This window comes from Silurus aristotelis (assembly GCF_946808225.1).
Source record: "Silurus aristotelis genome assembly, chromosome: 21".
Lineage (NCBI taxonomy): Eukaryota > Metazoa > Chordata > Actinopteri > Siluriformes > Siluridae > Silurus > Silurus aristotelis.
In genome coordinates this window covers 13,690,963-13,715,881 of record NC_139594.1, presented here as the reverse complement: position 1 = coordinate 13,715,881, position 24,919 = coordinate 13,690,963, and the positions used below count along the sequence as shown (strand labels likewise).

Below are 24,919 nucleotides of genomic sequence, written 5' to 3'. Positions count from 1 at the left end.
CTCACAAAAATAATGACTGAATATGTGGTGTTGGAGACAGGCTTTATGATAAATGTTGACTCGACTGCGAATGCTCTCACTGCTATGTTATGTTGTTGAAAGGAAGTAGGAGTGAGCGATCTGACATTTCATTCTCCGGGGCTCAAAGTGCTATTCTGTTCAAATGTAGTTTAGCTTAATTTAAGAGTTTTCTTGGCTGTCATGTACTTTTTTAGGATAAAGATATCATCCTATATGTTTATGACACAGTAACGCTGTTGTATAAGAACATCTCGAGGCCTTAAACCACCTTTTGTACATGTAGCATCTGTGCTTTAAATGCACCATATAGTTTTTTGTATAACAACTTAACTTTTAATACTTGTTCTAAATTTAAAGACCTATTGTAGAGTAACAGAGTGTTAAACAATGCAAACATTATGACTCTCATATAACATTATAAAAGACCTAGGGGGAGGAGTTTAAAAATGTTCTGCAGTTTTAAATAAATTACGTAGTACATGCTGCACCTGCTTTTTTTTTGCAGCACATCATATATATTTAGGTTCTAACTTAAAAGCTGTCACAAATATTTCTACATGGATACACGTTTTTCTAGAATTAATTGTTTTCATTACAGTATCATGAAAGATTAGTCTTTACTGCATGCGATTGGGCAACCAATCCATACACATCGCTATCTAAACTAAACATAGCCTTCAGCAGGTTTAGTCATTTAATGACAACACATTCCCTCTTGTGTGTGTAAGAGACGGAAAAACAGGTAAACCGATGGATGCTGTGATGATGTAATTGAACAAAACCACATCATAGCTCATGAACCAACCCTAACATATTGTTCTCGTTTAGTTACCAAGGTAAAGGATGCAGCAAGACAAGTATTTGTTGCCCTGGTTGGAAATATATGACATAAGCGCATGTGGTTGCAGTATGAGAGAAGAACACATTCTGCTGGTAAGTGGAGGAGAACAGCAAGAGTATGAATCTGTTTATGTTGGCAACATAATACTGATAGATATGCAGAGAATTAGTCTGACTAGAACATCCTGACTCCTGTAAACCATTTATAAAATGTAGAGCTGATGAAAGTCAGAGTCATAATGTGGGAGAATGTGCGGTTCTCTATGATGGAGGGACATCACATTTAAACCTCATGCTTACTGTTCCTTAAAAAAGACTTCAGAGCCATTGTGTCATTGAACATAATAGGATAAAGTGGACACTTCAGATGAATGAATAAATAATGGTGGATAAAAAAGTTGAAAGTTTTTTGGTTTAAGTTAAAATATATTGCCAGTTAAACATTTGTTTTTTAGTTTGTTTTACTTCATATAATTGTGAAAGAGTACAGATCTAGTGTCATAAGGGAAAATCCAGATAAGCCATCTTTATACTATACCTTACTGTAATATATAGTATAAAAATGCAGTTCCTCCACACCTTTGAAAACCAAACTGTTTGGTTTGTGAAGGCGTCATACTTTAGTTAACCCATATGGCTTATTAGTTACACTGTGTCTCATGAGGGATGAAGTTCAAACTTAATCACTAGGGAATGGGAGTGCAGTGATGGGTATAATGAATTTACTCGACAAAGACAATTATATGAGAATGAATAACATTCATACGTTTTATCAGCTTTAACTAAGAAGTGCAGCTGTGAACTGTGTAACCCCTAACATAGGGACCCACTGCAGCGAGCAAGTGATGGTAAGGGGTTGGGGAGGGAGGAGAAAAGTGAGAGTGAGTGAGTAAGAGAAACAGGAGGAGGAGGTTTAATGAAAAGAGAATGTTCTCTGCTTGAGCTATTGTAGTGGGTGCCTGGTGAATATTTGTGGCTTCCACCACCAACTCCTAAGAAAGAGAGAAGAAGAGAGAACAAGAAAAAGTCAGTGATGGAGGGAGGTTGAATGATTGTGTGTCAAGAGACGGGATGTTAAGGTAGACTGCTACTTCAAAAGTTCTGGTGATCTGTCCAAAAGCCCTTGAGTCCAGAATTCAACTCCTAAGGCTTTCTCACAAGAGCAGCTTCAAAAAAAAGGGGGGCTGAAACCAATTCCGAGAGTAAATAAACACAGAGGGTTTGCAGCATGTTTCCTGTATCAGGCTATCTACAGTGCTGACTGGATCAGAAATCTGTGAAACAATCTGTGCTATCTACAGTATGCTGCTGTCAATGCAACTGTAGATTTTTTTTTTCTGTGTAAGGTAATGAGAAGAGATTTTCCCTGGAGCATCGTATGAGCCAAAGAAGAAAGAAAAGAAAGAAGTCACAAAAAAAAGGACTAACCGAACCTGAAGGAGGTAAAAAATTATCCTGCTACAACCCTCACTCAGGAGCTTGCTTTTTAACCCTTTGGTAGGACAGTGCTCCATTCTTTTTTTTTGCTTCTGTTTTTAGGTATGGGCTGGCTGCTGAGTCTGAGCTATCTGGCTGGAATGGTGGCTGGAATAATTGGCACAGAGAGGAGGCAGCACCACGTGCAGCACGGCCGATGTAGCTACACATTCATCCTGCCAGAGGTGGAGCAGTGCCCATCACCTGGAAACTTCCGGGTGAGCAATTCACTGCAGAGAGATTCACCCTTAGCCCCCAACGCAGCCCAGACTGAGAAAAAGCTCGAAAGCCTGGAGAGTGCCACCGAGAACAACACACTATGGCTGCAGAAGGTGAGAAGAATTTTTTTTTTCCATCAATGGTTTTTGGGCTGCAGATAACAGCAGCCCAAATATTGTGAAACTCTGTAGATGATTTTACATGTGAAAAAACCTTCACAATCTGATATTGAATCTGAAATGTTCCTAAACTTTGATTCTCAAATTCAAGTTTGGCTTGAAAACATAGGCAAGAATTTAAGCCAAAAGCATTTCTCAGTTTCTAACTTCAGAGCAACCCCCTTGCATCCATCTTTCTGTCTCCCATTCCAAAATAAACAAAACTAATGATGATGTGTACCATGGAGATTAGTCTGGGTAAGCTGCAAGGGCATTATACAAAATGTCAAACCTTGTCTTAAACCAGATCCCTTCTGAGTCTAACCATGCATGTGAATTTGTTTATGTCTCTGCTTTTTTTTTTCTTTTTTTTGCTACAGTTTTGAATGAAAACCTTTTCCCCCCACTTATTCATTCATACATACATCAAATCACTTTTATGTCTCGCATTACACTATTCCCAGGGGTGAAAATACATGGGATCATGACCTTATTATTGTGCATAAGTATTATTATTGAAGATTTGTACTTCAAATCTTAAATAAAAACCTTAGTTTTGCTTTAATCTTTAAAATACTTTATTAAATTATTATAATGATTCTATGCTATTCTATTTTTTCCCTTTAACTTTTGCTGAAGTCATACAGGACCTGGCTCACGCTTGGCAAAGTCGCCAGGAAAGAGTAGAAGAGTATATATTATATTAGATAGGAAGTTATTTTGATTTCATTGCTATTGAGAATTCAGTTCAAATTCATTAGCTAGTCAGCAAGGCAGCAAGCCAACATCTACATTTGTCTGAGTTCGCTTATAAGGTATAATCTATGAGTTTGCTTATAAGCTATTCAGGATCAGACTTGATTTTGAGGTTTACTTTTTTAATCAGTTTCACCTTTCCTGAATACTTTATCATGTAATAAGCAAAAAATAGCACATGACACACCCTGCTGTGATTTGAAAATCTTCCATGTTGAGGCTGGGGTGGTGTGATACGACACAGCATGAAGCAGAGTGCAGTTAATGCCTTGAAGTGGTCTGGAGTGTGTTATTCTGCACACACCACGGTACCTTGCAAATGATTACAAACAATGTTTCATTTGTTAACGATCAACACAACACACACTTTAATAGATTATAGCTGAGAATCAAAGTTATGCAATAAGTAAAGGACACGCTACTTCCTGTTATCACTTCTATTCTAGCCATGATAAACATCGCTCTCACACCACCACCACCACCACCTCTTTTTTCTCTTTCTCACTTTTCCCTCTCCCCAAGTGCAGCTTGCCAGTTTACTCAGAGACCAGAAAGTCCTCTTTCCTGAAGACTTTCTTGTAATAAGAAACCAAGCACCATTACTGTTACCAAGTGCTGACAGTCGAAATTCCTTGCATAAACGTTAAATAAATGTCTCCTAACAAAAAATGTCACCACATCAGCGACGATGCATTTTTTGTTCGATAAACACCAACGTTTTATTTGAATCTGTTTATTTTAGATTATGTGGCTTGTCCACCATACAAGTCCCTGTGCATGAGCTGTTACTATAGAAACAATAACATATTACAACAAGCACATTAATATAAATCTGGTATTTATGTTACAGCTGCAAATACCATTGAGGTTTTGTGTGTGTACGTGTGTGTGGGGGGTGTTGTATAAAAATACTGCACTCCTTTGAAACCAATAAGATTTGTGATTTGAAGCATGCGGTGGTATAAATGCAGGTATTTCTTTCAAGGAGGTTTTTGTCTCCATACTTCTATTTTTAATCCAGAATGATTTTTTGACACAATCAGGGTGGCCCTGTGTCTTTGAAGCACCCCAGCTGGGAATTAGCCTGCTGTTTGTATGACACTTGGAGTGTGCCGTGGTGGAAACTTTGGCTCTTTTGTGAAGCTTTACTATAAACACACGAGCAGGGCAAAAGGGTTAGTGCTGTGTACACACAAGCAAGAACACTTGAATGGCTAAGTATGACAAGGGGGTCTAACTATGCACACATCCAGCATGTATAGGACTGCTTTTTCTTTCTTTGAAAAAAATGCTTTAATTTGGTAATGTAAAGACAAAGTTAAAAAGAGAAATAAGGGCAATATAGACGAGCGATTATTACTGTAAACTAACACATTTTCCTTGCTGCATAAATCAAGCAGTGTTGACTCATGAACTTTTTTATAGTGAGCTGCACAGAGCTTTTTTTTATTGTACAATCATGTTTTTTTTTTCAGAGGAATTATTCTTACTGAGATTTTAGTTAAAGGTTATACTTCAAATTACTTATCCATTCCAAATCCATTATTATCTCAGTTGATTATGCAGCCCTCTGGGGTGCACTGAAAACTCAACACATTCGGACAAGTCATACATTTTTGTTACAAAATCTCGCAGGAGTAATAGAAGGAACTGAGGTTTCTTTCTTTTCTTTCTTTTCCTGGTTAACCTGGTTAGATTTTTTCTTTCCCTAGGCTATGTGTGCTGATAAGTCAGTTTGTATATATGTGTGGTTGCCTGGGAAAACCCTTCATCTTGTGAAATGTTGACATTTTCAGCTACAGACTTCCCTGAACAGCAATGTGTTTCTCTTTAGCATGTATCTCAAGCTCAAATAAAGTTTCCAATTGAAATCAGAAGGGAGTTCAGTTAGCTCTAACACCATATTTCCCTAGGCAAGGTTTTAAAAATTACTTAAAAAATAGAATATTTGTTAAAGATGTGGTGTGAATGTCAGTTATAGGCAGGTTTTCCTGTAACCTGATTGCTATTTCTGTTCCAATCACCAATTTATCTTCAGTAATACATCAAATCAATTATTTTTTAGTTTAAGTTCCTTTATTTGAAGTCAAACATCCATATTTCCACTTGTTTGTTAATTCTAGTTGTCTCAGAAAGAAATCATTCAATGAAGCCATGTTTTTGTTCTAAGGAACTGGTTAGAGGATTGTAAGGAAATGAGCACATATTTTACTTTTGCAAGCACAAAATTCTTTTTTAAAACACTTACTAATTTTAGATAATATGTATTCTTTTGCTGACATATCACAAACCCTTTGGAGAAAAAAAAAAGGGGGGGGGGGAATGGTAATTGGTAATTTATTGGACTGTCAGCAATTTAACACAATCATTCCCACAGTAGAAGAACCAACATCCTGCAACTTCACTAATTGTGTCTTTACTCTAATGATGTTTTGAATGAGTTTCCTATAATCTATGAAAGTAGCCAGCAATTATGATGTGACATTTCTGCCAATGATGTGACATTTCTAGGCTACTATTTAATCCAGTGTAAGCCTTGAAAACATGGTGACATAACTGAATTATAATATACATTAATTCATCAATGCATTCATTTATTTTAAACTATGGATTATGGAAAAAACAATGACAAAAAAAGTGACGTCCTATGAAAAAAAAAGTGTGATAAATACATCCATCCACCAAAACCAAATTTCACATTTGAATCTAGTGATTTTAGTGATTCACGTGTGAAGTTGAATTAAATCTATTGATTCAAATATGAAATGAAACTAGTGCTTACAATGTGAAGATACATGTAAAGTTTACTGCATATCGTAAAAAAAATGCATACATACTAAGCTACATTGAACTATATAGCCAAAAGATTGCTGATGCAAGACAAATTACATTTACATGTGCTTGTGTAATTTTCTATCATAGATTTAGTACTCAATTTTCTGTAATATTATCCTGCACATTTCTGGGAAGGCTTTCTACTAGACTTTGGAGCGAGCTGTGGGGATTTGTGACCATTTAACTATAAGAGCATTCGTGATCTGATGTTGTTTTAGGAGGCCTGGAGTGCAGCTGGTGTTCCAATTCAATTTAAAGATGTTCTGGTGTTTTGGGGTTGAGGTCAGGGTTCTGTGAAGGACATTGAGCTTTTTCACTTTAACCTTAACACACCATTGAGTTCACTTTTGTCAGAGATGCATTATAATGCTTGAACATGAACAGGTATCAGCCCCCAGTGGAGAGATACACTGACTAAGCATAACGTTACAGCCACCGACCAGGCATAAAATTATGACCGTCTGCTTATATATTGTGTTGGTTCCCATTTTGCTGCCAAAACAGTCCTGACCCCTTCGAGCATCAACATCATTAACTTCTTTAGCAATTTAAACTACAGAAGCTCGTTTGTTGGATCCAACGTGATTGGCCAACCTTCGATCCTCATGTGCATCAATGCGCTTTTGCCCCCCTATGACCCTTTCACCGGTTTACCACTATTCCTTTCTTGGAGCACTTTTGATAGATACTGACCACTGCAGACCAGGAACATCCCACAGGAGCTGCAGTCTTGGAGATGATCTGACCCAGTCGTCTTGCCAAACTCACTCAAATCCTTACACTTGCCCATTTTTTCTGCTTCTAACACATCAACTTTGAGGACAAAATGTTACTTGCTGCCTAATAAATCCCACCCACTAGCAGGTGCCATGATTTAGAGATAATCAGTGATATTCACTTCACCGCTCATAATGTTATACGGTCATACAAGGTCATGAATATGTATAGTTCCAGTAATGGAAAATCTTTAAACGACAGCATAGAAGCACATTTTATATATAATATAATTCTGTGTTTAAATTCAATAGTTTCGGAAGGAACCACATATAATGGTGAGGTGCCCAGAAACTTTTTAGCCATACAGTGTTTATGTCCTGTTTAGTATTGCAGTTCAATTACTTTGACTGTGAAACTCTGGAAAAGTGCTTTACTGGGAAAATATGAAAGGATATTACCAGGATGTGGTTATTATTACATAGTACATTGGAAACCTGAGTCAATTTGTCTGCCATATGTTATTTTTTTGAAAACTATAAATTTGAATATCAGCCTGCTTATAGGGTTGAAGCTTAAATCCCTACTGTAAAATAATATGCACTGAAACTAAATAAAAACAAAAATAATAAACCAAATGGAAGTTGCATCCAGGACTTTGTTCAGTACCTCAGTAATTGCTTATGCATATCTTTTTGGAAATAGTGCAGATGGATAAGACGTGTGTGATATTATCTGTTTGTCTGTAAGGGAGCCAAGTGTGATGTTTAATACCCTTTACTGGAATATGCTTAAAAGCTTTCATCTCCTTCAGATATCTTCAAATCCTTAAACCAACTCTTCAAAAGATTGCATTTTACTTTTTTCTTCAGTAATACATTTTTACATGCTTTTACTAAAAATACAAAAGGAAGACCATAAACAAGCTTTTACAAAACAAACAAATAAACAAAAAACACTTTTTAAGATCAATTTGAGTTAAACATTTTAAGTCAAATGAATGGCAAGTTTTGTAGAACATTTGAAGATTGGTATTAAAGAATGTGTGTGCATGCTTTGCTTTACTGCTACAAGTTGCTACAAGAAAAGTCTAATTGTTGTCCTATTGTAATGGATAGTTCATTCTTGGAGAAAAAAACGATGCATATTTGGACTAAGATGGTGGTCTGACCTAACTGATGTTTTCTTTGTTATGCTCACAGCTGGAGAGTTACATCCAAGAGAACATGCGGTTGGAGATGGTGGAGATGCAGAGGAATGCCATTAACACACAAACAGCCACCATGCTGGAGATCGGAACTAATCTCCTCAGCCAGTCTGCAGAACACACACGGAAACTTACAAATGTGGAGACCCAGGTATGTCATTAAAAGAGGACTAAATAAACTAGTGGATTCTTCTTTATATATCAGTTTATATAGTTACTGTATTGAGATTTGCTTGGAAAGCTGTGAAGTATAGCAAATTAAAAACATTTTGTCCAATCAAAAGCGATACATTTATTCACATTTACATCACAGCAATGTTCTCAAATCCGATTGCACAATGACACCATAGTGACAGTTGCAAAGCAAATCAAAGATATACATCTGTCTAATTCTAATAAACAATAGTTATAAAGGAAGTATATATATATATATATATATATATATATATATATATATATATATATATATATATATATATATATATATATATATCTTCCCGTGGGCTCACCACCTGCAGGAGGGACCGTAAGGGACCGGTGCTGAGAGGATTGGGCAGCAGTCGAAGGCGGGGGCCTTGACAGCCCGATCCCTGGACACGGAGAAGTGTCTGGGGAATCTGCTTAGACTGCTGCCCCCGCGACCCGAATTACGGATAAGCGGGAGAAGATGAAATGAAAAATGAATATATATATATTGTTTTTTTTTTACTTTAACAATCTTCAGGGCAGAGGACTCTGGGATCTTAGTCACATGACAAGCCATGTATTTGTCTTATTTTTTAGAGCGAAAAAAGACATTAATGAGGGAATGATGGTTTATAACCATTAGTGGAATGATGTTCTCTAATTGGCAGATTGCTCTTGTATAAGGGGAATAAAACTTGCTTAAGACTTGCTGTGGATTCCAATCATCTTTGGGGAGATAAGATGTTACTACACTTACTTTGGACTCAGTCAGTGCCAAGGGACAAATCCTTTCAAAAATTTAAAAGAGCGCTCTTTGTTGTGTGATATTGCTTAATTGGTAAATGAACCTTATTTTTGCTTTTTATCATCTCTTTATTTGCTCCTCCCAATTTTAATGATAGATTCACCATCTATTGCAGCGGGGGTGGGACTGACTGCCATATTTGGTTAGATGACATTGCAAAAGCACCCAATCAAAACATTTTCACTACTTGTCCTCTCTAAGATAAATTTTCACATAGTGTTTTGTACTTTTTTTTTTTTCCTCCCTTTGTCAGCCATCCATTCAACATAGTATTGCAACCTGAAAAAATATTTAACTGATTTTCATGGCATATGTTTATTATATTAGTGTAGCTGTAAAAATAGAGCAAGTTGGACTTATACACATGGAAAAATAATCACTAGAACATGAACTCCTAAAAAGATAATGTTACAGTGTATAGTGGTCATAAATACAAGCACATTAAATCCTCAAAATTAATAATTTTGCATGGGAACAAAAACAAAAACACAAGCAACCCAGAAAATATGCATTAGTGTACATTGTTAATGTTCTCAGGTCCCCTGGTGGTCTAGTGGTTAAGATGCAGCGCTCCCACCGCTGCGACCCGGGTTCGATCCCCGGTCAGGGAACCATCCCCAGCCACTCTCAGTGCTGGTCCCAAGCCCGGATAAATTGGGGAGGGTTGCGTTAGGAAGGGCATCCAGCGTAAAACATATGCCAAATCAAACGTGCGGAGGATCCGCTGTGGCGACCCCTAACGGGAGAAGCCGAAAGAAAGAAAGAAAGTACATTGTTAATGTTCTAAAAATATTTGGACAAATAATTGTTTGATGTGCCTCTTCCTGTCAAATGTTTTTTCTTCTTACACTGTGTCGCTAGTACTGAGAAATATTGACCCTCTTGTGAATAAAATTAATTTTGGGTTTGTGAGTGTACATATTAACCGCATTCTGGCAACATTTGGAGGTGTTGAACCAAACAGGCCGACTGGAGATCCAGCTGTTGGAGTACTCTCTGTCCACCAAGCGACTGGAGAAGCAACTCTTGCAGCAGACCCAGGAGGTGTCCCGCCTAAATGACAAAAACAGGTAAAGATGTCCAGTGGCCTGAGGGATATCCTTACTTTGCTTTTCTGCATTGATGATGAAGATGCTTTTGTCCAGTGCTGAGGGTACAATAGCGTATCATGCTGTAGGTGTACCATAGTGGGTGGTAAAGTGTCAGGGTAAAAAATGTCAGAATCTGCATGTCATTTAGGTTATAGCCAGAGGAAGTCCACTCAGAGGAGGAGTCAAATAATTGAGGACATGCTTTACTTGTATAAGAGAGATGTTTGTTTTTACTTTTCTTTCCAATTGTTAGCATTCCAGCTTCTGAACAAAACTGGCCAGGGCAAACACAGCTCACCACCCACACACACATACACACACAAACACCACCTGTTGCACATCTGCACTTTTTATTTCGAAAGTAGATGTGGAGGTCATCATGGCACTAGCCTTGTATAGACGTTATTGTAATATTATGTACATTTTTATATAACTTACAATCTTTGAAAGTAAAATCACTTACCCTGATAAATATAGGTATTCCACAGAATGTAAAGTATTCCTCTGTGAAGCATAAGGCCTTCCAGAAGCATGAGCACAGTGAATGCTGAAGGTGATTTAGGGAATTATGTGCTTTTTAAATGCCAAAATGGTTTGTTCAATCCATGTGGTTGGATTGTTTCAATGTGTACCTGCCATAAAGTCATTAATACGAGTCATAAAAAAAAGCAGGCGTGCAGGATTTATTGCCTTCATTTGGAGCACATTGAGATGCAAACTCACACACTGTCAGCGCTGCCTACGGGTTTGACGTTGAAAGCACCATCTGTGAAAGCTTGAACTCACCAGGTGTTTCAGGGATGTTTAGTTTCACCAGCTACTCAAAGAGTAGCCCTTCTACAAGAATATTTATTTATGTGAGTTTGAGGAAATTTGGACAGAAATGTTTACAAACTAGGAAGCACAGTTCATTTTTATGATTCATATACCCCTTATTTAAACCTAACAATTAGTACAGCAATCTCTAAAAAAAAAAAATAAAAAAGCTTATTATTATTTTTCATTTTTTTTTCATTTTCAATATACTGTAGTCCTTTTGGGGAATTTATGGTTAACACATAAAGGACAGAGTATGATAATTTAAATAACACCATGCAGTAATTTTGCTGTTTAAAAAGTTCAAAGTCATCATTATTAGTACTACATTTTTAATTTATATGTAAATAAATGGATCACCTAATCTACATTACATGTTATTAGCTACCAGCTGTTATAAAGATAAACAGGAACAATTGTCTGGTTAAAAGCTACCAGCTAGCTACTTAGAGTCTGTGCACAGGGTTATCATGGTGACAGTGAATAAAGTAATTGAGGTTTACTGCAGATGAAGAAAAAAAGGAAGATTCCCAGCATTATTAATATTAAGTCAAAGATTTTTAGTGGAACTGTAATAAGGGTTTTTATTTTTGATGTTTGTTATGGCATGTTATTAATTATTAAAGTTATTGATAGGGTAGGTTTGATTGACAGTAGAATGCTTAACATAACTAAATTAATACCAGCCCTGCTTCTACTTTCTGGCACCCTGGTACCCAAGCACCCTGACTATATTTCCCAGCAATACGGCAGCCTTTGTTTCGCTGGATTGACTAAGAATAATCCAAAATACACTTAGCAGACAAGATCTAGTGAAATTTGAAAATAATTTTTACAAAGCAAAAATTAGATCAAAGTTTATTCTCACACCAAACAAAAAAACAAGTATAACATCAAGGGATCATTTTCAAATAGTGATGCTTTTTCTATCTTTAACAGCTACCTGGAGCAGCGTTTCACAGCCTTGGAGGCCAGACACAGCCAGGAGCTGCAGGCAATCCAGCAGGAAAAGCAACAGCTGCAGGAGCTTCTGGACAGGCAGAGTCGCATGGTCAGTGTGCTCGAGAGACAGCTGGCTGGCTCCACCCGCAACAGCACACTGCTCCAGCACCAGCAACCTACTCTCTCAGAGACACTGCAGCAGCTACTGGCCATGATTGCCCAGTGCAACGGTTAGTGCCAAACTCTAATCAGCATGTATGAGCTGTCTGGAAAGCATCAGTGTGTGTTTCTGGGAAACACAACTGTGGGCCAGAATGGCTTGTTTCAGGATTAGAAAATGATGCTTTTACTTAACAACGGATTACGGGAAGTAGTAACATTGCTCAACATGCTATTTTAATACAGGACAAAAAAAAAAAACCCTTACATACACATTCTTAATGCTTAATGCACACCTTCTGCCTTGCCAGATATTACCAGCCTGTCTAAGGCAAAGACAGTTGTTTTCAGAGATTGTGCCGACGTATACAAGTGCGGAATTACAGAGAACGGAATATACAACATTCATCTCGCCAACAGCACACAGACAGTAAAGGTAATATTGAACAGCTCTTCAGTTAAAAAAAGGATATAGTTGTATGATTCAAATAAAAGATCCAATTTTGTGTTGTGTTTCTGAGATTATAATGTAACCACTGCAAATGTACAATATGTACTGTAGATGTAGTAAATGTAATATACTAGGGCTTGTTAATTTATGTAAACACATATGCAAATCAAATTCAGTTTTGGATCATATTACTGGCACGAGGGAAGTGAGATGGAAATATTATTAGTATAAACTGCTGACTTTTTAAATTATATTTTCTCTTTGGCTTTAACTATACCTATGACTCCACAAACACTTTCCATATTCTTTTCACTTCACACATTACAAGTTTGCAATGATAACAGAAAAGATCACATTCAATATTTATAGATGTATTTTATAAATACCTTTTATAAATGTATTTATAAAAGTCCTATTACAATGTTAACAACTTTGTACTTAATCAAGCCAAAAGTTAAGTGGTGACACAATTCACAATATTAATTCATGCTTTAATACATTATTATTATTACTAAATAATTGTAATGCCATAGTGTTTATTTACCAGTAAAAAACTCAAATCTACTGTTATGACTAAAGTGAAATCTTTAGTAATGAATGAAATATTACTACGCTGGCAAAAGAAAGAAACATGCATCAGTGCGCATTTCATGATTATTAAAGCATTTAGTATGAATATGTTAAGATTTTCTGTTATTCCTTATAGAAGTGTATATAGAAGTAAGTAATCTGTATTACGCTTATTGCAAAATCTTGAGCACCCACAACTGCAAAACATTTTTATATTACTCAGGAGTAAGTGTGGAAAAATTGAAGGTAAAATTCAGCTAGTATTTTCCGTAACTTAGTATGAAATACCTAATCGCTAATTAAGAAGCCATTCAACAAGATGTTATCACAGTTATTGAATAATTTCTGTGATAACATCATAAACTGTAAGTAAATAATGCTTCTATAATGAGTAAAATATTTTAATTTATTGACATTATTTCTTGCTATCATGTACTAAATCAAAAGTTGGAAGGACAAACTGTTTTTAAATAGTCTTGAGTTCTATTATTATAACAGTGGAATGAAAAAACTGGGGATAAGAATACTAAGAGGCTGGTGGAGTGTTTCTTCCATTTTTTTAATCTTATAACCTTTACGTTATATACCTTTACTGCCATAGCCTTAAAACCATTGACCTGTACTTCTCAACAATGTCCACACATTTCCGCACTGCTATAGCCTTAATATTTATTTACTGTACATATGTTTACATATTTATCACATGCTGTAAATATGCTACTTATTTATCTGCACTATTTGCACGATTGCTACTTTTTGCACTTCTGGTAGATGCCAAACTGCATTTCGTTGCTGTGTACCTGGAATATGCAATGACAATAAAGTTCTATCTATCTATCTATCTATCTATCTATCTATCTATCTATCTATCTATCTATCTGTCTATCTGTCTGTCTGTCTGTCTGTCTGTCTGTCTGTCTGTCTGTCTGTCTGTCTGTCTGTCTGTCTGTCTGTCTGTCTGTCTGTCTGTCATATCTATCTATCTATCTATCTATCTATCTATCTATCTATCTATCTATCTATCTATCTATCTATCTATCTATCTATCTATCTATCTATCTATCTATCTATCTATCTATCTATCTATACGTATATATATATGGGCTCTAATATAGGTAATTGTGATTTTTAGTGGAGAAAGCCTTCTAAACCGAATCAAACTATTCTGTTTCACTCTTGGTTTATATTTACTATCAGTGTTTCCAGTCAAATTGCATTTTTGGATGAGAGTAAAAGGACACGGGGGAAATTGTTATAGTTATCTTACTTCTTATGTCTGTTCTCTTCCCTGTTGCTTTTCACACAGAAGCCAGGTGTTTGGCCGAGGTTTTGTAGTCTCTTGCCAAATTTGGGACTTAAGCAGCTCTGCAATGCGAGTTAATAGATGCAGATTCGCCACCCTTTTAAGCAATGCAGTCTTCCATGTAACAACAACAAAATGAGTGGTTTCTTTCATGAAACCGCTTTCTATTACTTTTCTATTCTTTGATTTTAGTCACCTTGCTAAAACATGCTTAAAAATACATTTACTAAAGCAAATGGACCTGTTGAAAATATACTAGTAGAGTAGAATAGAGAAGCAGTAAATCTGATGCCAAGGAGTTAAGCCGTACCGCAGAAGGAATTCATTCTTTCTGTGATCCCGACAGTAATTGAATAAAGATAATTGTTGAACATTAGTGAGCTGGTAAATTATATTAAATAAATTAAACATTTGTACTAATTAAATAAAATAAAACATGGACAGAGTTTTAGCATTTCAGAAAAGCATGCTGAAAGACCAGGGTCATTGTTTGAATAAACTGACCAAGCCCAGGAATGATAATGTGATGGATTCCAGTTTTATGGGAGAAAAAAGCCCTTTTCACCCTAGCCTGACAACTATTGCTATGTCCTATTAAGGCTTCTTCAATTTGTGGTGGAAAGTTCTAAATAAGATCCAGATACAGTGTATCCCTGGGTAAAAGAATAACCTGTCTCATAGCAGCTAAAGCTGATGTGTTTATTGTTTAATTTTTTATTTTTTTTTTTATATTTCAGTGTCTTCTGACTATGGGTGAGGTTATCCTCAATGATTTTTAAGTGTCTCTAGTAACATACAGTACTTCAAATATTCAGTAGATAAGCAAATGATAGAGGAGCAAAAAAATTTATGTAGTTGTTTGCTTGGGTCTATTCTCTGCATGGTAATGTAGGCTCCCGATGTTTAATATCTGCTTGGTTCTGTTGACTTTAGTATTGTTATTTCAATTATTGTTGTCAAAGTTGTTTTTTTGTGTTACTGAATTATCAGATGTGCATATTGTCTCCATCTGGTTTCTGAATGTTGTTTTAATTTTTTGAGAAAGAAAAAAAAAATGACATTTATTGTGTCACATGAGACTACAGACATATGCATTAGCGATTCACTTGTATCACACATTATATTTTCTATATTAGCCGTTTAATCTATTCTTGCTTTACGTAATAGGTTTTATTTATGTCTGTACTTTGAGAGTCACTAACAGCTGGAACCAAATTCCTTGTGTGTGTCAACACACTTGGCCAATAAACCTGATTCTGATTCTGATAATGCTGCCATGCAGTAAATAACCTCCACTCTTCTTTTATGTTCTTCCAACATGTTGCTTGCTCCAATAGCTTTTCTTACAGTCTCTGAATGCTTCCTTTACAAAGCAGAGGTTGTACTATCAGAAACTTCATCTACCCTTCATTGTTGTCCCTTTCTCAATGGGTGGTGGAAGGTGAGCTCTGAGACTTTATCTCAACTTTATCTTTCTCTCCATTTTTTGGAACTGACTGAAACTTGGATCACTCTAAAAAAAAAAAAATAATAATAATGCCGGTTGCTTTATCTGCTGCCCATGCTTTCTCTGTGCTCACTGGGAAACTTGCAGGTAGAAAAGTACAAGCATCCCAGAAATAGAACTCAACACATCTTGCATAGTCTCATTTCAAGACGTCATTTGAATTCAGTGTTGCTATTGTTAGAGCTCTTGTTAATCTTCAGATTGTTGTTATCTATTGCTCACTCAGCCCCCAGGAAACTTCATGAAAAAGCGATGGGCTTCCCTATTCCCAATTAGTATCTTCTCTTCTTTTTTCTCCTTGTTGCCTTCCTTCACACACTCCTCTCCCTCTTGCACTTTTGACCTTTCCTTTTACAGCCTGGTTGTATACAAGTGTGGACATTCCTTCATGTCTTTCAATATCCAAACCAACAACACTACCACAAGCTTACTCCTTCTTCTCTGTACCACTTCAAGCAACACTTTCCTATATTCACTTTCTTTCTTAAGCAACCATCTCTGTCCCTTATCTTCTAGATGACTGAAGTCTTCTTGCCTGCACCGTGACTCTTTGGTTGTGCTATGAAGCAAAAGGAAAGAATTAGAAGAAGTGGAGACAATAAACTAATTGCAGATTTGTACTCATTATGCTCTATTGTGCTGAAATTCTCCTCTAAAGCTACTGCTACTAAGACTTCTTTTTACAAAAGAAAGGTGGAAGCATATGCCTCCTCTCTGCTGGATTCCATCCTTTCCAGAATGCTCCAAACCTTGCAAGACCTCTCGCTTTTAAAACTGGTCACACACTAACTGCTTCCAAAAACATTAAGATCTTGAAAAAGACACCTCAAACATCAACAGTCTCTCACATTCTGATGAGCAGTGGAACAAGTAGCACAGCATGGTGATAATTTGTTTCTTACCTGGAGGGTCGTTTACTCTCTTCTACTCTCTGTATAACTCACCCTCGCCTTTCTCATCATGGAAAGCTGCTTATCAGCTGTAATAAAATGAAAAGAAGACTGTGTGTAAAAATCTTGCAATCTCCTTGAAATCAGGCCTTGGATCCCATCTTATCTACCAGCTATTGTTCTCTCCTTATTTTGAATTGGTCATGCATGTTTCTCCTTTTCAACCCTAGAAGGATCTCATAATTTCTCTTCAAATCGACCACTCAGGTACTTGTTCACTTCCCCCTCATTTGAAAATTGGACAACTGTAACTCTCTCTTGTCTTACTTTGTATGCTATCAAACCTCTGCAACTGATTGCAGCTGTGTGGCTTTTTTAATCTTTTAAGTTCTTGCACATTACCGCAACTGCATTGTTCCCTAAAGCCAAAAATTTACCACACTTATCTGAAAGCACTTATCGAATGCTAAAACACAACCATGTTTCAGCTTCAGCTTCCAGAAGAGCCCAAATTGTAAACACACCTCTTCATTAAATGACCTATTTGAGTATTAAATACTCATGAGTATGTACATTTTAATAATCGTTTAAAAAGGTATTCTGTAGAGTAAGTCACTTTAGATAAGACAAATGTAATTGTAATGCAAGTGAGTAGAGGAATCGAAAAGTTGAATTTCAATAGGACAGAGAATTTTACATTTTATTTCATGAATGGCAAAGATCTGCAGAATGGCTGAATCTTTTCGAAACAATTGTTTAGATTATTCAAGATACAGTTTATATAAAGTTTAGAAAACCACACATTTTTCAAGAGAAAAAACTTGGCCATGAAATACTGTTAAAAGAAAACTACTATAGGGATTACCTAAATTGTATGGTTGTGGCAAAGGGTTTCACTCTTTTCCTTCTCTCCTATTCGTGTGTAATACTGTGTCGAATATTTTTATTCTTCAAGATTACAGTATATCATGAACCATGGTTGCTGAAACAGTAATTTGTTTTGATAGCTTTACATTGTCTACTACTGCACAAATTATCAAAATCACTTACCTAAGCTCATTGTCAATACAGTGTGACACATTATTATTAATAGTATTACTGGGGTTTCATGTATTAGTCATTTGCACTGAGTACAGTGAGCATTAAAATGGTTGTAATAAGACTCAGATTTAGACAATCGGCATGATTTTAAATATTGGCGTGACAATCACACAGGAGATGTGGACAGACACATATTAGACATGAATGATTGAGATGATGCTGTAATGTTATAGTGTAAATGAACAGTGGCAGAGTAAATTGATGTGCCAATACAGAACAGTGGATACAAGTACAATAAATAGTAAGTAATATATCTGTGTTGATTCAATCTGTCAGAAGTCTATACATGCTTGCTCTTATTGGTTTAGATATGCAGTTTCCGTATAGCTAAAAGGTCAAATAAATGTCTATGGTTTAGCTCATACCAGCTTCCTAATTATTACATTAGGATCAAGCAACCAAGCATTACAATATCTATGTGTCTGGAAGTGGCAGTAATAAAGTGTCACCTTGCAACATAAAGGACTACTGAGTTTAAAATAGTCTGATGGATTTAAGATAAAAACTGTTAAGTCTTGTTGTTCATGACTGGATCCAAAGGAAGCATTTGCCACATGGCAGTGGCAAGCGTGAATGTGGTCCTTGATATATGATATAGTGGGCTTTTCTCAGACAATGTGTAGTAGTAGTCTTGCACTATATTTACATTCCAACTTGCAGTTTCATATTTTAGTATTAATCATTAGAGGTAACAGTAATTGATTTTACTGATATCAATAGCTAGGTTGGATTGTACTTGCCGATAACCGATTAGACTGAAAGTTTAAAATTGGATACTGGATAAAACCAAAACAATTTCATGTAAAATAGTACTGAACTTTATAACAAAAATAAAAAAAACATGATTAATGGAAAATGTGTTATAGGAAATAAAAATAAATATAAGAATTAATAAATATAATTATATAATTAATAAATTATTATTATTATAATATAGCGCTATCTGTGCAGCACGCTGTTTCACGTGTAAAAACAAACCGCATGTGGCATTAGTGAGTCACCTCTAGAGGCCGCTATTGTAATGGCAGCTAACCCGAAGCCGGAAAAACTATCGTTATTGATTTTTGCCGAAAGCCGATAGTTCCAGCAATCAAATATCAGTGGTGATTAATCAGCAAAAAGGAATAAACAGTCAAACTCTATTAATAATTTCCTTAGTAATTTCCTTAATAGGACACCCTAAGCCTTAAAAGAAAACTTACACATCACTTGACCAAGAATCCCAGCAATTTACCCATTAAAGCGATTGTACCAAAAGTCAGCGATATCATTAAGAAGTTAAACAATTTTATAGAAATAATCAAAGTAATTAGAAAGTATTGATTATGCCATCAACAAAGATTTTGTATGATATCACTAGGTGTTCTGTGACATGAAAACTAGAGGAGGAGGTTGGACTGTTCTTCAGCATCGCTTTAATGGTTCAGTGGACTTCCACCGTAACTGGAAAGATTATAAAATGGTGAGTGTCTCTTTATATATGTATACAAATAAGTATGTGGCATTCACTCAATCAATGACAAGTGTTAAATCTGTTGTGACAAATAAGACAGACATTACAGTTTTTCATAACTATAATGCATTGGAAAAAACAGGCAGATTATGGCAGTTTTTTTGTGTTACCATCAGTGCAGTCCTTAGCTTTTTTTAGGGGGACATGCAGTAATGTATTTTTCCTTTCTTCTACCATGCACATGAACACATTGTTTTACCTAGTTTTCTTTATAACGTTCATTTCCTCTGTTATACACAAGGGGGTATAATGGTATTCAGAATTCACTGCAGGACAAAATTTAGTACCCAAAAAGGCAGCATAGTTGAGGTTAAATCAATAATTTATGAGGTGATATACACAGGAGATAAATCTCTGCCATACTGATACAAATCTGATTTAAATGCCAATGATTTTGTACCCACAATATAATAATGCTCAATCAGTAAATCGAAGCCTCATTTTAAACCCAGTATTAGGCATTGAAATGAGCCCCTTATGCATCTTGCTCAGTTGATAGGAGAAATGATCACAGCTAATAGGGGAACATAAAAGACTGCAAAATAGTTTTCACTGCTTTTCATTTGTTATCCAAGAGAATGTTTTTACAAGCGTGTGATAAATATTTGGCCATGGAATTAGGGAGGTCTGCTAGATAGCTGATAACATATGACCTTAAGTGTTAGAGTGTGCAATGTTTAAATAACATTGACCAAATGTTGTTTCATTGATCTGCTTCACCAGACAGAATCCATGTATCGCTGTTTTATAAATAGACATTTCCTTAGGACTTTACATGGAAATGCACCATTAGAACTCCAGATGTCTTATGATATGTGGCTATGTCTGTGGAAACTCACATTTTATGCAATATGCAGGGATTTGGAGACCCCTCAGGAGAACACTGGTTAGGAAATGATGTCATCCACCTGCTCACCACGTCCAGAGACTACACTCTGAAGGTCCAACTTAAAGATGTAGAAGAAAACCAGGCCTATTCGCAGTATGACCATTTCTACATTGATGGAGAGGAAAAGAAATATAGGTACTAAAATATTTGTCTTGACTCACAATATTAATAGACAAAAATGACCTACTCAGGTTGGCCATATTTAAATTCCAAACTCATTTTGTTTGTATTGGACTCATATTTTGTTCATCTTTAAAGTTCAGGCTATAAACAATGCAAACTTTATGTTAATCATTTGGTGTTTAGTTTTATAAACTACACTGTATAACATTTTCTCAAATAATATAGGCTACATTCAGAGCTTCTTATCTGTATGTGTTTAATAAGGACAAGGTCTATTTTCAGACTTTGAGATTATATATTAAAACCACTATAGTATCATGCTTGCTATAAAGGGGCAAATATCAAACTTGATTGAGGGCTGTGGGCTAACAATGAATTTTGCATTGTAACAAACATTACATCAAATTTACATTTGCCCTCATTTCTATCAAGTATGATTTTACGAAAATTAAAAAATAATAAAACAGAAGCATTGCACTGTAATCTGTTTAACCAATGCAGTTTTATTTTCCAAGTTCTAATTCACTGAAACGTACAGTATATTACAATAGTATAGTTGAGATCAGTGTCTAATGCAGCTTCTCAGTAACCTCTAAAGAGACATGAAGCTGATCCTTGTTTTGTTTTCTTTAGTTTTTCCAAATGCAATTTTTTCACCTTCGTTCTTCTTCTTATGTATGGCATGGTGGGCCAAATCGAAGGCCATGTGCCAAGATCTCTGATTTTGAGTGGAAACAATGAAAATGAGGTGGGAATGCGCCCTGGATGGGATGCCAATTCATTGCTTGGCATCATGAACACATATGTACATACCTAGGAGTAATTAAGCATCAACAACAACAATATATTGGGTGGTGGGAGAAAACACATGCAGTCACAGGGAACATGAGAACCTTTGATGTCAACCTTTTAGGCAGCAACCCAAGTTCAGGATTAAACTGTGGTTGCTGGAGCTGTGAGCAGGGAAACTGCCTCTGTTTGCTTTCCACTGCTTTCTCTATTAACAGGTACTTTTAGCCTTTTGATTCAAGGGCAGGCTTGGAAAGAACTCAGGCAAAATGCCTTCACGCATCCTGACTGCCAAGTCGAACAAACCTCACCTTTCTGTTACAGATAAAGAATCGGATATTGCTTACTGAAATAAATATTTTGCATGAAAATGGAACAAAAAAACCCCATCTAAGAACTGAAATGAGATTCTAGGGTGGTGAACAAGGCTTGGAAAGTGGAGAGGCATTATTAAATCTGGGCATGTTGGAAATTCATTGTGTGTGGTTCACACTGCCTAAACAACCTGGGATGCAGATATATCAGGTCTATTGCCAAATTCCACTATGTTAGGTTTCCTTTTTACCCTTTACCGGATGTGTAATATTTATTTGCATGCTGTGCAAGGCTGGCAGCCTCTGTAATATGTTGGGTTCATACGGCCAGACACGTGACCAGTTGTGTGAGGTTGTCTCTGAGCCTTAACGCTACCCTGTAGGCTCATGTTGTGTGGTCCATTTTTACTGCTTTCCATACTAAATGTGCGCAATCACACCTTGTGAGTTGTTAATTATGGATAATGGAAGTCATTTACAACAGCAGTGTTTAATTTAATATATTTGACCTATAATTAAATTTTTCAAACTTTTGGATAGGATGGAAATACGTTTCAACATAATATGGACAAATGCTTGTGGACACCTTATAATTACACTCATGCTTTTTGAACATCCTGGTCTAGATGTGCTGTTATAAAAGTCTACATTTTTCTGGAAAGCTTTGCACAAAAGTTTAATTATTTTTTTATTTATTTTTCTCCAGTATTCATGCTGAAGGTTTCAGTGGTACAGCCGGTCGCACCAGCAGCTTGACCCACTCAGGTACCATGTTCAGCACAAAGGATCAGGATAATGACCGCTGCAGCTGCAAGTGTGCCCAGATGGCTTCAGGAGGTAAATCACTACACATGTAACTTCAAAATTTTTGGTCTCTTTTGTCTCAAATAAACTTCTTGTTACTCATATTGCCAAAAACTATTACACTGACATGAATTAACCTGATTCTAAGTTATGACTTCTGTTGAGTTTTTGGTTTGGTCTTGTTAGGACAACTTCTTCTTCTTGATATTTTGTTATTGCAGGATGGTGGTTTGATGCCTGTGGGCCATCCAATTTAAACGGCATCTACTACACTGGAATCTCCAACGTGATGCGCTACAATGGGGTCAAGTGGTACTACTGGAAAGGACCAAACTCAATAGTTACCCGAACCACTATGATGGTGCGTCCTGTGGATTTCTAAAAATAAATGTCACAGAGACATTTGGCTCTACAAACAGCAAAACTCCCTGAGTTCATTTAAGATCTCTGCTCCATGCCTGTTTGTGTCCAGCTGCACTTACATAAGCACTAGGTGTTAATTCAACACTGGGGAATTTGTGACATAGACAGCGAAAGAGCGCCAAAGGGCTGTTGGGACAGCTGAGACTCACTGACATTTTATGCATTTTTTTAAATTGTGGAACACTATATGATTAAATCTGGCTTGTTTGTTCTGCTCAGGCAAAAAAAAAAAGAACCCAGCTGCTTCATCAGTATATTATTACCCTGTATATAAAAGCTCATGCAGATTAGAATGCAAAGGACTGGAATTTCACATCAGAGTTTGCTTGTATACTTGGCTAGTGAACAGAGCTCTTTGTAAATATAACCCATTCCTCCTCCCTTTCCTGTTCACGACACCTTTCCATTTGCCCCTTTTTTGACATGCCTATAAAGTTTATGAGTGAATACTCCCATAAAAACTGCATGAGATACTAAAACAGGTATATGTTTAACAGTCACATTATTTACTATAAAAATGTATATTTGTAATAAAAAAGGACATAAAATCGATCAGAGACGTCAGTGATTGTAAGAATGTAAGTATGAAGGTTGCAATGCCAGCATCTCCAAAGGCAGTCTGTTCATGGTGTTGTTTTAGCAGCGGGCTGTGTCGAATGCAGTGCAATGGTTGATTGACCATCCATGCAGGGTGTTAAGAGGGTCAATATTATCGCAGCGACCATGCCAATTCCTTGATGAAGCATACAATACAGGCTGCTTGCGCAGGTTCCATTAAATAGATCAGAGAGGCAGGCCCTTTTGCACTGCTGACCTGTGTTCACACTTAACACTTAGCTGGGTATGTGACATTGAGATTAATCACAGCAATCATGATTTAACACTCTGCTCAATAAACCCATTCATCCAGCAGCACAGGGTTGGTGAAATAGAAGAAATACTTATACTGCCATATCAGATAAGATCCCAATCACATTCCCATGACCCCTCACTATATCTGCAGCATCCTATCATGAATATATGTTGAGGGAAAATGCACAAGCTGTAATAATCATTTGCAAGTAATTTATTGCTGCCAGGGCAGATGAGCTAAAATGAAGATGCAGTGCATTGAATAGCATGTGAGCACATTTACATGCACACCACACCAAGCTGCACAAACAGCTTTATTATGAATCCACCAGCTGCCTGTAGATCATTGCTCAGGAGAAGACATCTATCAAGTTTGGTTTTACGGTGAGTTCTAGACACCTGACTGGCCATTAGGCCATAGCCTTGTAAAGGGTTTCAAGAGGGGATGGAACCTGTGACTGTTTGCAAAATGAACTTTGTTTTTTATTGGCGTTACTCCAAACAGGTTGAATGTGTAAATGAGATGCCCAACACCAGTGGGGGGTGGGACTGCTCTAGTAGAGCTTTGGAGTGCCTCCATGAATTTATCATTTCTTTCAGCCAGCTGAAGGAAGAATTGGAAGGGCTGAGAAAGGGGTATGCAACAAGCACACATAAATCTCTGTCGAACCTTTGTTCCACATGAAAGACTCCATGGGTGCAAGGAAGGACAGGTTAACTCAAGGATGGTCCATAATGAATCCAAGAGACAGAGTGTGTTCCTGTTGATTTAGCAGACTGAAACCCATTGAAGACACAGAAGAGCTCAAGGATACTTGAAATTGCTGTGACCCTCTTTAGAGTCTCTATTTGGCTCTTAATATCAAGCTTCCCGTAGAATGCCATCTAATTATGGGTTGTTAACTCATTAATCCTACAGCAGGGGGCACTCTGGGTACAATATAGGCACAGCAGCAGTGTATTATTATTATTATTATTATTATTATTATTATTATTATTATTATTATTATTATTATTATTCAGGAGTTAAAAAGAAGCTGCACATTTGAAATGTTGTGCTACTGGTTATTATTATTTTCCTCTCTAAATCAATTCTTGCCTGCAAATGCAGCTCCCTAACAGGCAATTATGGCATGTCAATACCGTTATCATGAGACAACTCATG

At 36.5% G+C, this 24,919-nt stretch overlaps 1 protein-coding gene across 1 annotated transcript; it reads left to right on the top strand.

Annotated features, from left to right (window-relative positions):
- The first annotated feature begins 1,752 nt into the window (after positions 1-1,752).
- On the top strand, positions 1,753-23,454 carry angpt2b (angiopoietin 2b). Its single transcript, XM_083523378.1, has 9 exons — positions 1,753-2,669; positions 8,222-8,377; positions 10,166-10,287; positions 12,064-12,296; positions 12,537-12,661; positions 19,408-19,509; positions 20,418-20,584; positions 22,382-22,512; positions 22,701-23,454. Exons 1-9 carry the CDS (start codon positions 2,403-2,405, stop codon positions 22,859-22,861), a joined length of 1,464 nt encoding a protein of 487 aa, XP_083379504.1. The 5' UTR covers positions 1,753-2,402; the 3' UTR covers positions 22,862-23,454.
- The last annotated feature ends 1,465 nt before the right edge of the window (positions 23,455-24,919 follow it).

Excerpts from the sequence above, each read along its gene's own strand:
- angpt2b (XM_083523378.1), top strand. The coding sequence starts at position 2,403 with ATGGGCTGGCTGCTGAGTCTGAGCTATCTGGCTGGAATGGTGGCTGGA. Across the intron at positions 12,662-19,407 it reads ACAGCACACAGACAGTAAAG|GTGTTCTGTGACATGAAAAC; the intron begins GTAATATTGAAC and ends TGATATCACTAG. Across the intron at positions 20,585-22,381 it reads GGAGAGGAAAAGAAATATAG|TATTCATGCTGAAGGTTTCA; the intron begins GTACTAAAATAT and ends ATTTTTCTCCAG.